Source organism: Pleurodeles waltl, chromosome 6 (genome assembly GCF_031143425.1).
Source record: "Pleurodeles waltl isolate 20211129_DDA chromosome 6, aPleWal1.hap1.20221129, whole genome shotgun sequence".
In the NCBI taxonomy this organism is placed as follows: Eukaryota; Metazoa; Chordata; class Amphibia; order Caudata; family Salamandridae; genus Pleurodeles; species Pleurodeles waltl.
In genome coordinates, this window is record NC_090445.1 from 1,203,634,172 (window position 1) to 1,203,648,716 (window position 14,545).

Genomic DNA, 14,545 nt, shown 5'->3' on the forward strand with positions numbered 1-14,545 from the left:
TTTAATGTTGGTCCTCTTGCTGATTTACATTTAGTAGTAGTAAAATCAAAGTTTATTTAGACCATAATCGGTTAAACCAAACACATGATAACATTGATATTAGGCGACATTCTACTGAGACGCTAGAGACTTAATATTTGCATAATGCTCAGGACGATTGAACCAAATTAAGAGCTTCGTCAGAAATAGCATAATTATTAAACATATTAATTAAAAAATGGGTAAAACATTCCACTAAAATATCAGTGATAACATCCAGCTAAAATATTTTACACTAAAGTGTGCTAAGGCATGGTACTAGCTCAATCAGTGGTTTTTAATCCGGCTAGGGCTATAGGAAACCCACCCACTTCACAAATTACATCCAAAAATTGCATATCATGTTAAACTCTTAGAGCTTCCAATCTACACTTTACATCATACTTAATTCAAACTGGTTTTATAAACATATCCCTGACTTCAGTAAAATGTAGGCAATCCATTAAAATATATACACTTGGGCCTCTCATTTGTAACCCACAGTTAAGTTCTTTGCCCATCAGTCATTAACGATCAACTGAAAATAAGAAACCAGGGCTTAACGTTACCCACAATTTCAGGATCTCTCTCCTCCATCCTGGGTTTGGTAACCCTGTAAGATATGGGAGCACTGTGCAGTTCTTCCAGGAGTTTCTCAGAAATTGTGCAGAACTCTTTGAAATGAGGAAGCTCAAATGGCTGTCCCTGAATTCTGACACACGTTTCTTTTAGCTCCTTTTTTGTGCAGTGTATAGGTGCATAATTTTTCAAGTTTTCAAGACCATTGAGACAGTCTGTGACATCTGTTCCCCAGCACAACACGCTCTGGCAGATGTCCTTTGCACAGAGCTATGATACTTCTACTTTCAAACACAGTTGCACTCTGCGCCAGAGACACAAAGTTAGGTTTGCTACCACACAGTTTCAGGACGTTAATCTTGTTTCTACAAGGATTGCTTGTACCATGGCTGAAAGAGGAAGGCCTAATAGTTTTAAAGCTATTACTCTCCATTTTGTCCCAATCTTGACTCAATTTAAGCACCATAAAGCATTTGCGGAAGGACCATAGCTCTATAGGTGTACTGATCACTAGGGTAAGTGATGGCCTACCAAATTCCTTTTTGAATTTCTTTAAGCTACCCAGAGATGTGGGTGCTCTAGTTATTTCCAGTGTAATTTTTTGTTAAACAGCATATGACATTTTTTATAGGACAGGGTTTCCTCTATAAACATATCCTTGATAGACCCGTGTGAAGGGCTAGGTTCTTTTCTCCAATAACTAATATATGTGTTTTCTCTCTATTTATTGTTAAATCCTTTGCCTTACAGTAGGGTTTAAAGGTATGCTATTTTCTTTGGCGCCCCACTTGAGTCTCATTTAGAATGACAAGTTCATCTGCATATAATAGATGAGGTATGTGATGATCCTCCATATTAAGGGAGAACGAGTGCATATTATATAAAATCCCTGGCAAATCAGCCAGATACAATGGAAATAGAGTGTGTGCCTGGACACATCCCTGTCTCAGGTCATTGTTAATTGGGACTTACTTTGAAAAGGTACCGTTAATAGCTAACTCAAACCTGGCCCAAATCTCACAGTGATGTTCCTTCAGTACTGCCAATGGAGCACCCTGTATATTCATCCCCATCAGCTTTTCCCATAATATTCTCCAGCCAAATAGATTGAACCCCGATCAAAAGTCAACTAAACAACTAAAAAGGTTCACTTGTGTTTCTATCACATTCTGTCCCAGTGCCAACAGACTGAAACAATGCGATGAAGGATTTGTTTTGAGGATATTTTGGCCCCTGCATTGATTAGTCTAATTTGGCTATGATTTTTAGGGTCCCGAGGATTAAAAATAGGTGTGATTATTTCTTCTTTCCAGCTCTTTTGGTCATAATCAACTCTAATACATTTTTTACCCATACTTCTTCTGGGATCTTAGAGCTTGGGACACATCTATCCCTAAATGAGCGTTTCTAGACCAACTTCCAAAGATTTTTGGTGTCCTCTAAGGCTAACTCTGTTAGCATTTCGTCTCAATTCGCTTACTAATACGCTAACCTTATTTCTGTAATTAAGGTAGCATTTTCACCTTCAGTTTCTTGAACGTTCCCCTCTTTTTCCCTTTGCAGAGCCCTGAATGATTATTAAGAAATACCCTCTCCATTCTTTGCATTGTTTCCACATGTTGCACTATTCTGAGTCCCTGGAGGTTTAATTCTCTTTCTGAATCCAATATCAGATCATAAATAAACTTTAAGTGGAAAACTATTTTAGACATGTACTTCCCTGCCTTGGTACTAACAAAATGTACCTGTTTCACATCTTGGAGGCAATTGTCATCAGGGAGGTGCAGACTTTAAAAGCTTGTTTGGGATGAGACCTATTCAGTAGCTTCCTTTTCTTCCTTTTCTTACCCTTCCAAACCATATCCAAACACAAGCGGGATCCCTGGTACCTTTTGAATTTCTGTTATCTTGTTGTCCTCTTTTAAAGATGACGTAACCTTAGGAATCTTAGCCTTCATGGATACTGGATGATCTACATATATGTTAGTTTGTGCACCTGTTTTCCCTGGTTCCTTACAGCCATCAGTTTTGCCCCTCCAGTGGTAGACAGATAACTTGCTGGGTTATTCTTTTCTCCTTCACTTATTAGAAAATACTTCTTGACAGGCACGGCTCTTCTATTTGTCCACAGATTTTGCAATCTTCCATGCTTTTCCTGATTTGGCCTTCCTAAGGTGCTATTTTCTACTCTTTCTTTGGTTTTCTTGTTATTACATTTTGATACCAATTTACAAAGCTTGTGGACCTTCGGGAATCCACTACCATAAATGGTACACCTCAGGTAAAATATTGAATCCCCCCTTCTCTCCTATCGATCATTGTAATGCTTGAGGTGTAAATTAAAGTTTGGCTTTACGAGGAATCCTTTATCCCCCTTCTGTTGCTTCCTCACACTCCTTGTGTGTGGTTGGTGAGGCAGAGAGAAAGAGGGGGGTACTGGTCTTACCAGAGCAAGTATAAATGAATTTATTACACACATATCCTTGGCTAAAGGTTTTAAAATCATAGCCTGAGTTTTCATTTCATCATTATAATTATGATTGCTTCAAGTACAACATGCAGAGTATTTAGCATTAGGATCATTAGCAAAGTGGGTACAGAGTAATGCTCACTTATTTGAGAAGGATGCAAGTTTAACAGCCCAGTAAATTTACTCCTTCCACTGACCCCACTCTGGTGATTGACGGATTTTCACCCTCTCTTAGATTTATATCCTCCAGAAGAATTCTGACACCAGGGGCGAGACTCCAATTGCAGTGGCATTTCCAAAATAAAATGTTAACCCGGATAAGCATAGGGAAGTTGACAAGTGAGAATCTGCACATGAGGCATGTAAGAAACATGGAGAAGAGAATACTCCATGGAAAGCCCAGATGAGGGGTCCATCACATTTAGCACTTCATTTTTAAGTAGATCTCATTGGCCAGATGTATCACCATAATTTAAAAGAGTCCAGGGAATTGAAATCTCAACAGCCCTTTTTTGTTTTAAAATGCTTTCCCATAAAGTCCTTTTTTGAATTGGCTAATTTTGAACCTGGAGAGAATCCTTAGGAGTAGCACAGCAACCCTTTAATTTCTTACATCCTCTGCTGGGTGCTTACTCAGCTCTCGTTTTCCCATTTCATTCTGTTTTTTGGCTTTTCTTTTTCCCCAATTTGCCTTTCTCCACAAGACACAAAGCACCCTCGAGACCTGGGCCACTTCCTTAAGTTTAGCATCCCTAAAGCCAAGTATTTTAATTCCCTAGTTAATAAAAACAAATGTCTGTTCAAGCAGCCAACTCGGATCAATTTTCTGAAAAAGTCAGGGATAATCATTGTAAAAGATATGGGTAAGGAAAAATATGCACAAGTTACCTCCTGCCTCTGCTGCCTTCACCACCCTAAACATCTGGCTTACCACTCCAGTGAAAACACTTCAATGGAGGCACTCCTCACACCTATTTAAGTGTGCTAAGGTTGAAGATAGAAAGCCCGCTTTGATCCAATTAGAATTTGCTCACCCCGGTTGAGGACTCACCAGGGCAGCAAGTATAGCCCAACCACCCTGCCTCATTCCCACCCTTGCGGCTCCCTGTCGGGGCTGTGTAGAGCAGGCGTTTTTCTGCAAAGGAAAGCAGAAACACAAGGATCCAGTGGGTCCCAGGAATTAGCACAGAGAGCAGGCATGCACAATATTAAAGTGTCTTAAATATTCTATGAGGGGGCAACCAATACCTCTCAGACTCGGGCCAATGATCATCAGGCAGATCCGAAGTAATTTTTGTGAAAGCGGATCCCAAGTACAGGCAGCTTAGTCGCCGGAAGTGAAACTCTGAGGAGGACAGATTCGAACACTGGTGAGCGGGGTTCAAACATGTTGTGCACAGTGTGACTCGCGTATCAGTCTGGGTGGGATTTGCTTACATTTTGAATAAACCTTTATGGTTTTGACTTGGCATTTTTTCCTCTGAAGGTGTTCCTTATTCAAAAAAGGCCACTCTCCTTTGAGACACACACAACCCTGATCTTGTGCATAGGTCCTTAATATTTATTAGTGAAAAGTGCTGAAACCCATGATAATTTTATTCATTCTTTATAGGTTTCCTTGGTCATTGATTTCTGGAATGACAGACACCACTCTCATGACAGTCTTCTTCCTGCAATCCAGGCTGGCCTATTAGATAAGTTACTCAAGAACTTAACAGTGGTTTAGAGGTGCAATTAAAATTCAATGCTAGGAGGGTGTAAAGGATGTGGGGAGTTGGTAGAGCCCATAACAATGCCAGCTAACTCCCTTTATCTGAAAGAGACTTCTAGTTGCAGATTCCTTACCTTAGAATTTCCCAAGGTGCAGATTGGATCCGGAGACTTTTCTTTGAGCAGTACCCTTACGCGCGGTTAGGTGGCGTTGATCGACTCCGCATCCGTAGTTGGCATTGTGGTTGCCATGATGATGTCGGGGTTGAATATAGGTGCCACCTCAGCGCTGTGACATCAGTTCATTTCTTTCCGCGCCATGCGCTGATCCAGGGAAGAGCGACCCTGGTCACTTTTTGACCAGCCTCAACACTTTTGTTGAATTTTGTAGTGATTGTTGGTGCGTCAAAGGATGTCGCCGAAGACCGGGTTCAAGCCTTGCGAGGATTGTCACTGAATGATGCAGATGACGGATTGGCATTGGGTCTGTTTGTGGTGTCTAGAGCACAACCACGACCTGAAGTTGTGCTCTAAATGCAGGGCAATGCACCTGAAGACTTTGAGGGAGTGGTCCTTAAAGCTTATGGCAGCGCGGTCGACTCTGCATCGTTCCCGGTCTCGCTCGTGAGAAAGGTCTCGAGACCGGCCGCGGAGTCACCACTACTCGTCGTCGTCTAAGTCATCGGGACATTCAGGTAAGAAAAAGAAGAAGTCGAAGAAAGGCAGACATTCTTCGACTTAACCCCATCACTCGGACAATGTGACACAGGAAGAGCGTCGATGCTCCAGGCCTCCGTCCGCAGAGCCTACTACTGGGTCCGCTCCGTGCCTCCCCGACTTTCCGGGAACCGTAGCGATCCCTACCCAACCAAAGGATTTTTATGAGACCATGCGCCTCATTTTTGGGAAATCCGACTACCAGCCCTCCCCCCCCCCCCCCCCCCCACTGCACCTTCATGGCCTGGGTAGTCAGTGGGGGGCCCTTCGCGTTCCGCGCCATCAGCTCCGACCACCGAGAGTCCCTCCTGATCCAGATCTGCACCAGCACCGGTCGTACCACTGAGGCCTTCCCGGGCGCCGCAAAGTCGTTGACACTCCTGACGTCGGTTGGGCCCACAATTGACGTTGACCCGATCCTGATCCTCGATGACCCAAAGCCGGAACAGCATCTGCCGACGCCGCTTCTGACTTCGATGGGGCCTAGCTGCCCCAGGTTGGATTCAGTCTCTTTTTACTGTGGATATGAATCTGAGGAAGGTTTGGAGGGGTCACTGGACCCTTATGAATACCAGCAAGAAGCCCCAAACATGATCTGGGCTCAGGAATTGGGCGAGGCCAGTGGTCTTGATACCACTCCAGACACTGGCATGCTGTCTCCTACCGTGGCTATGGGTGAGGGAGCTTCTTACTCCATGGTGGTCAGTAGGGCAGCTGAGGTTCTTGGCCTTGAACTGCTAACTGTTGTGGTCACGACTAATCTCCTGACAGAGGTGCTTCAGCCCAGAGTGTCTGCTTCAGAACCTCTCCTTCCATTCAATTCCTTCTAGGTACCTGATCCAAACCCAGCACAGGGGCTCCTGTGAATAGGACATTCGCTTGCTGCCATCGGCCCATTCCGAACTACCCTAAATTACTGACCGAACACCCGCGCCTGAAAGCTGGTCATTCATGCATCTTCGTCATATGGCGCAATCCCTTATCCCCCAGATAGGAATCAAAAAGACTTGAACATCTTGGGAAGAAGATTTTTTCTTCCTCCAGTCTGGCATTGCAGTCCGTGAACATTTCATACTTCTTGGGATGTTATACCCACTCTTTGTGTGACACGGTCGTGCAAGGTGTGCTGCAGATCCCGGAGGAGGTCTGTGCGATCGTCTCCCAGGCTGTTGCTGGCGGGAGAGACGCGACCAAGTTCACCATATGATGTGGGCTGGACACGACCACCTCTCTAGGTAGATTGGGTGCATCAACAGTGGCATTACGATGTCACCCATGGTTGAGAACTTCTGGTTTTTCAGGGGATGTCCAGCAGACCCTCATGGACATGTCATTTGATGGCTTTCATCTTTTCGGAGATAAGGCAGATTCGGCGCTGGAGAGATTTAAGGACTCCCAGGTTACAGCTCAGTCCCTTGGAATTTCCATTGCCCCTCGCCCCCAATAGTCCGTCTTTCGCCCCTTTTGTGGTCACAGGAAGGGCTACCTGTCATTTCCCTTACCCAGCCACCATTCCACGCATGACGTTCAGCCTCTGCATGGCCGGGAATGCGGAATCCCACAGGCTTGTGGGACAGAAGACTAAAGGTCTGCCCAGCCCTCCCCCGCCCCGGCATCAGCCTCCAAACCTTCCTAGTCCCGTCCTTCAACCTTCAGCCAGTTGGCATCAGGATACACCATCATCTGCCCCACTTGGAATCCATCACGATGTACAGATGGGTTTTGCAGATCGGCTACTCCCTTTCCTTTGAGACTTCCCCTCCGGCCATGGCTCCATATTTTGGCCACCTGACTGAGGATCATTTGGCATTTCTCCGCGAGAAAGTTGCGGCTGGCCAAAGGGGCCATAGAGAGGGTTGCTGCACCAGAAGTAGGTTGTGGTTGTTATTCCCGCTACTTTTTAGTGCCCAAACAAGACCAGGGCTTAAGTCCTGTCCTCAGCCTCAGGACCCTCAATCTGTTCCTCAGAAAGGAGAAGTTCAAAATTATCACCTTAGCACAGGTCCTTTCTGCATTGGACCCAGGAGACTGGATAGTGGCATTGGATTTGCAAGACATGCATTTTCATATCCCCGTCTTGCCTGCCCACAGGTGTTACCTATGATTCGTGGTTGGTCAAAAGCACTTTCAGTTTACCGTGCTCCCCTTCTGCGTACAGCGCTCCTTGGGTGTTCACGAAGGTGATGGCGGTGGTTGCAGCTTATCTGCGCTGATGGCATAGATTGGCTCTGCAATGGTACCTTAAGTTCCAGTGGGCGCGGCATCAGTGGAATCTCGCAAACATGGTCCAGATCTCGGAGGGGACTGCGAAAGATTTGTAGTGGTGGCTTTCGAATCAAGATTGGGTCAAAGGCAGATGTCTTTCTCTTCCTCAACCAGAAATTACAATAGCGACAGGCACGTCACTTCTGGGCTGGGGCGGCCACATGGGAGAGGCGGAGATCAGAAGCCTCTGGAGCTCCTGGTGGATCTTACTTGGGTAGAAAGCATTCCTTCCCTTTGTCAAGGGGAAAGTAGTGCAGGTGGTCACGGACAATACCACTGCCATCTGGTACTGCAACAAACAAGGCGGTGTGGGGTCCTGGACCCTTTCTCAAGAAGCTCTGCACCTCTGGACGTGGCTGGCTCATCAGAGCATTTCTCTTGTGGTTCAACCTCTTCCAGGCTCTCTGAACTCCGGAGCAGACGAACTCAGCCTTAGATGCATAGTTGATCACGAATGGCGTCTCCATCGGAGGTGGCGCAAGGCACATTTCATCAGTAGGGAGGGCCTTGGTTAGCTCTGTTCACCTCCGCAGAGAACGCGCAATGTCAGCAGTTTTGCGCGTTGGAGTTTCCAAGGCGTTTCTCGCTTGGTGACGCTTTTTGTCTCGAGTGAAAGCTCAGGCATCCTGTACGCCTTTTCGCCAATGCCACTTCTTCCCAGAGTTCTAAAGAAGATCAAGAACGACCAGGCCTAAGTCATCCTTGTGGCTCCAGACTGCGCATGAAGAGTATGGTATCCAGAGCTCTTGAGCATGGCCATAGATCCTTCAATCAGACTGCCCCTTCAGGAGGATCTTTTGTCGCAGCAGCAGGGGACGGTTCTTCACCCGAACCTGTCCAGTCTCCGCCTTCTTGTGTGGAGTTCGAGCAGCAGAAGTTGACAGCTTTTGATATTCCACTCGAAGTCTGCAGTGCTATCTTGGCAGCCGGTCGTCCCTCCACCAAAACGGTATATGCCTGTTGTTGGCATCAATTTGTGACATGGAGCACGGACAAGTCAGTTGATCCTCTTTCTAAGGTTCTATTGTTCATTCTTCCCTTAGCCCGTGACGGTTCTGCTTTGGGCACTCTTAAAGGCTACCTATTGGCTGTCTCAGCTTTTCTGAGATTGCCAGATCAACTTTCTCTTTTCAAATCCCCTATTGTGGAGAGATTCCTCAAAGGTCTTACTCATCCGTACCCTCCCTCTCCATTTATTAATCCTCAATCTTGTTCTCATTTACTTGATGCGTGCTCCAATTGAGCCGTAACACAATTGTCCTCTGCGGCTCCTTACCCACAAGACTGTCCTTTTGGTGGCTATCTCCTCTGCTCACAGAGTGAGTGAGCTCCAGGTTCTTTCATCCAAGCCTCCATTCTTGTTTGTACACCCTGACAAAGTAGTGCTACGCACGAGGGCCTCCTTCCTTCCCAAGGATGTCACACTTTTTCACATGGGCCAATCCATCACTTTGCCTACTTTTTTACGAAGCCCCATCCTTCTCATGAGGAGGAGAGACTCCACCGTCTGGATCCAAAAAGAGCGTTGGCATTCTATCTTAATTGCACTAAAGACTTCTGGGTGGACAATCAACTCTTTGTTGGGTATGTGGGTGCGAAGAAAGGGAAAGGGGTGCAGAAGCGTACCATCTCACGATGGGTGCTTCTCTGCATCAAAATGTGCTACATTTTGGCGAAGAAGCAACATCCAGAGGTTTTGCATGCTCACTCAACCAGAACAGCTGCTGCTATCTGTAATGCAGCAACGTGGGCATCTCTGAATACGTTTACAAAGCATTACTTCCTGGACAGTCAGGTCCGCAGTGATTGCTACTTTGGTCATTCAGTCCTGCAGGACTTTTTAGTATAGTTTTAGTTTGCAGCACTCCGAGGTTGGTATTTCTTGGGTATGCATTCTAAGGTAAGGAATCTGCAACGAGAAGTCTCTATCAGATGAACAAGTTACTTACCTTCAGTAACGAATTATCTGGTAGAGATGCATTCTAGTTTTCCATGGGGAGTCTGTTGTCAGTGATGATTCTGGGGCTTCTGGCATGCTTGGAGGGAGTGGGTACAGCACCTAGTTCTGAAGGCCACAAGGAGTCGTTCCATGTGTTGCTGCTCTTACCGAAGAACAGAACTTCAGTCTTGTCTGTGTTTAGTCACAGGCAGTTATTTTTTATCCAGTTGGCGACGCTTGTTGTGCATCTGTGGAAGTTGGTTTTGGTCGTGGTGGGGGGTTGGTGAGCGAGAGGATGCGTTAGGTGTTCTCTGCATAGGAGATTATGTTGAGGTAGTGGAATATGACGATGTTGGTTAGAGGGTCTTATATGTGTTGTAAAGCATGGGCCTGAGGAATGATCCTTGGGGAACCCCGCAGCTGATGTCATTTGGTTAGGAGGTGAAAGGGGGTAGGGGAATCTTCTGGGTTCTTCTGGTGGGGTAGGAACTGATCCATCTGAGTGCGTCCCCTTGGATGCTGATGTGAGGGAGTCTTTTGATCAGCGTGCGGTGGGATACAGTATTGAAGGCTGCAGAGAGGTAGAGGAGGATCAGGGCCGCTGTTTCTCTTTGGTTGACAAGAGTATGGATGTCAACTGTGACTTCAATCAGGGCGGTCTCTGTGCTGTGATTGCTCTGGAAGCCGGTTTGGGAGGCGTCGAGTAGCTTGTTCTGCTCCAGGTGAGTTGCTTGTTGGTGTTTTTTTCCAGTACCTTAGCTGGGAAACGGAGCAGGGAGATTAGCTGGTAGTTTGTGAGTGTGCTGAGGTCTGAGGTGGGCTTTTTGAGTAGTGGTTGGACTTTGGCATGTCTCCAGCATCAGGGAAGGTTGCGGTGATGTTGGAGGTGTTGAGTAGAGTGTTGAGTTCCTGACTGATTCTTTGGTTTCCGTGATTTCAAATGTGCTGCGGGCAGGGGTGTGTGGGGGCTCCCGAGTTTCATGGTGGAGGTGGTGTTGTCATTGGAAAGAAGGTTCCAGGTCATTAGTCTGTTGTTTGTGTTGGTTGTGGTGCTGGTGACCCTGCCTTCGGCTTAGTTACTAATGCCTCAGTTTTTCCTCTTTAAATAAATATTCAGTGTAGTGCAACTATTTTAGGACCCTTTGTCTTGGTTGTTAACCTAAGATGGTGATCTTAAAGTTTAGATATCCACCCTCATGCCTCCAGACACCTGCCTCAACGTCTAATTTCTCCAGCGTAGAGTTGAACAATAAAAAATGTCTTTCAAACTCTTTTTGATTTTAGTGCAGCAGTGTTTTTACAGATTCAAGACATTGGTCTGGCAAAGTCATCGAATTTAATAGAAACAATAGTTTCTCATTGTTTTAATTAGTTGAATTGCCATCCTGTTTATAGTCTGGTATGTTACTGTTCCTCAGATCTTGTGATCAGTTGCTGGGAGGAGCAGCAGCAGAAACTTGATGTGTGTATCCTAAGCTCTTTTACCTGTTATAGGTATAAGGCGCCATGCTCGTTAGAAACAAAGTATAGAACATGAGGTTCACCAGAGTTCTCTTTTGCAGATTTTGCAGTCTGATGTGAAGAAAGGCCATCCGGGTCCCACTGTGTATAGACAGGCTCTGATTTTGGAGTATGTTATAGCGACCAATAATTTAGGCTGCCATGACCTTGTGCCTATGTGTAGACTAACATTGCAAATGAAAGTTACCTGTGACCTAGCTCTCTCTTTCTCATCAGTAGCACATCATGCCTGTTGTGTCTCCTTTGAGGAAATATCTTCAACAAATGATTGTATTTGATTAAATTTAGATGGAATAAAAGCATGGACAGATATACTGGGTTAATTCTTGGAAATTACTGTGATTTTTGTTTTGCATTTAATGCCAGGGCCATTTATGGCGGACCCCTGGGTAGATGTCTCCATTTTTAGATCGTTGATGTTTTTGTCAATTCCTAGAGAAAAAAAGAAATTCCAAAAGGGCTCATATCATCAGTAATTTCTTGTATGCCCTACACCAGCACGGAATACTAACAAATGGTAAACTCTAATGCGCACAATTAAGTTTGCATTTAAGTAGCCAATGCAGTTTTGTCTTTTGTTATGCCCATAGATGTTCTGTGTTTTACTTTTCAGTTTTATTTTAGGTTATGATTATTAAATGATTTCTATATATCTGACATAGGTTACTAAAGTACTCCTGAGTTCCTATCTTTTTATTCTGTAATACTACTTTTGACAGCAAGGCCCTTGGTGTTTTTATGCATGTTCCTAAATATATTTTGCTTTTTTACCATCAGACCAGATTCAAGCAGTGAAGACTTGAAACATTACGTCGAAAGTTTACACCTTCAGAGAACAATAAATGCAAGCGTCTGTTAACATCAAAGAGGAAGGCTGTCAAGCCATTAGTACCAACGGCTGTATAGAGGGTCTGTAAATAGTGTATTTCGATCTTCTCTTTGACCCTTGAAAACTGGCAAGAAAGTGTATGTGCTATATTTAGAAAAAAGTAGCGCATATTTTTTTATAAATCAGGCAACTCCCTACCTGAGGAAACAGTAATACAGAAGTGGATTTCCTGCAAAAGATTAAATATATTAATTAATGTTACTCCATAAATCATTGAATTTAAGCAATTTGAATGTGTAGCGAAACGACATTTCAGGAGTTTTGTACTTGTTCTTAATTTTTTTCTACAGATGTAACATTGGCTGTTAACGTTTTGAATTCAACATGCATATTATTATTGAAAATGTAAATTGTGTTTAGAAAGTGATTACAAATGTAATAGGGAAATATGTTCATGCAGATATTTTGATTCTGGTGCATTTTGTACATACAAGATCTCCTGTTATTACTTTGAATAAAACATACAATCTACATTATGAATGCATTATCTCTGGGCTAATTATCCAACAAATTGTAAATTTTCACAGTCTGAAATGGAGAGACGGTGGCGGGGGGAAAGTGTGTGTGTGTGTACGGGCGCACATGCGTACATTGTGGTGTAAACAATGGTTCTTCAGAGCTGTGAGTTTTTTAAGATACCCACTATAAAAAATCATCAGTTTTGGAGCTGGTGCATAAAATATTGTAAATATAGGATGACCCAGGTTCCTGCTTAATAGATTTGTCGTAGTGTCATAGACCCACATACATACAGGAGAAAAAGGAAGGAATGATTCAATTAAAGCACCTTCAATACTTTGTCTGTATCAGTGTGATTTAAGGTGGATTTAGGATGCCAGTCTCGTTCTGTTTGCCAGAAGATGCACATAATTAGGTTACAGAAAAAATCTTGATTCCTAAGAAATGAATTAGCTTTGTGTTATATGTTTGATTGCTGTATTTATTTAGGGTTTATATATAGAGCTGCTTCGGCCATGATGGACTAGCGTACTTTGCTTTAAATTTGTAACACTTGAATAAAGAAATAAACAGTACTAGACTGGTGGCAGGGAAGAAAACCTGGAAATAGCTCACAAAGCCATTCAACAGATAGATCATTAAGCTTCAAAGGTCCAGCTGTTAATCAAGACGGATGATGTAATTCACCAACAAACAGAGAAATGAATCAGTGAGAAGTGTTGGTTCGAGTGTAGAAAAGGATTTTAGGTTTTTAGACGAAATCTGAAGGAGAAATAAATAGGTCTGGAGCTAGCTAGATCCGTAGGAAGGAAAAGTCCAAATTCTGGAACTGTGGAAATTGTTTTGTATTTCATGTATAGTGGGAAAATCAGAAAAAGAGCATGCTTTCAATTCAAGTGTGACAATCAAAATGGGTTACTTTGGCAACGAGTCAACTCTGTAACTTGATGGGTTTAAACATTTCAGAATGCTTGAAGGTAATGCATGTATTGGTGAAATGTCATGTACTTCGTTCAAGATCTCTTAGGTATGATCATATTCTTAAAGCTACCAGAGAGGGAGCGTTGGTGCCACAAAAGTACCACATTCTAGCCTACTTATAAAAGAATGAAGTTGAAGTCAAAAATAAGAATTAAGAATTTTATCTTTTTCAGAAGTCAGTCAGCAGAAAAATGGGTACTTTTTATTCAGGAATAATTGTAATCTATACCATCTGTTTTCTGTTTTCACCTGTCTTTGAATGAAATGCCTGGAAGATTTGTTCCACCACATTCCCACCAAATGGTGATGCAGAAAAGTGAGCCTGTTGCTCTCCTATGGTAAAAGAAAATGTTTCTAGTTTCTAGCAGACGAGGCTGGTCATCCTGAGAAAGCAGGTTGGGCATCCTTACACCCCAAACCATTCCCATCCAGCCTTTTCCTCCTCTGCAAAAGGGGTTTGGGTGTACCCAACCTTTCCAATTACTACTTGCTGGCCCAGCTAAGATATTTTCTAAAATGGAACAGGCCCTTCGAAAAACAATGGTGCTTCACAGATCAATAGATTGTGGGAATACGTATTTGGAAAGTGCTGTGGCTACCTAGTTGATACAGACAGTCGAGTGCAAATTCCTCCCCTATCATGAGAGCTACATTGCTGGCCTGAGATGGGGTTGCAATTTCAAGGGGTCATACAACGGTCCCCTCGCCTGTAACACTTCCCTAACTTCACTCCAGCTGTGGTTGGAGATTACTGCCTACCTAGCATGAATCAAATTGCAAGAGAATGGGGAATTTTGCTGATATGAATGAAATCTAACTTTAGGTTTTCTGAGCGAGAACGCTGGTGTTCTCTTCGCATCCGACTTTGGGTTACATACACTACTGTTACACCTGAAGACAAGAGACACCTTACCCCATTTGAAAAGCAGGTCTTTACCAACAAAGTTGACAAAGGGATATTGTCTGATCTCTAAAAAGTTTTTTACCACACCATACA

The 14,545-nt window shown here is 43.9% G+C and overlaps 1 protein-coding gene across 3 annotated transcripts in view; it reads left to right on the top strand.

Moving 5' to 3' along the window:
• ARL6 (ARF like GTPase 6) overlaps positions 1–12,588 on the top strand; it is an 811,945-nt gene extending 799,357 nt beyond the window's left edge. For all 3 annotated transcript variants that reach the window (XM_069240507.1, XM_069240506.1, XM_069240508.1), the window contains one exon: positions 11,997–12,588. In XM_069240507.1, the coding sequence (XP_069096608.1) occupies positions 11,997–12,022 (26 nt within the window). In that variant the 3' untranslated portion in view covers positions 12,023–12,588. The remainder of the gene's footprint in view (positions 1–11,996) is intronic.
• Positions 12,589–14,545: the final 1,957 nt, after the last annotated feature.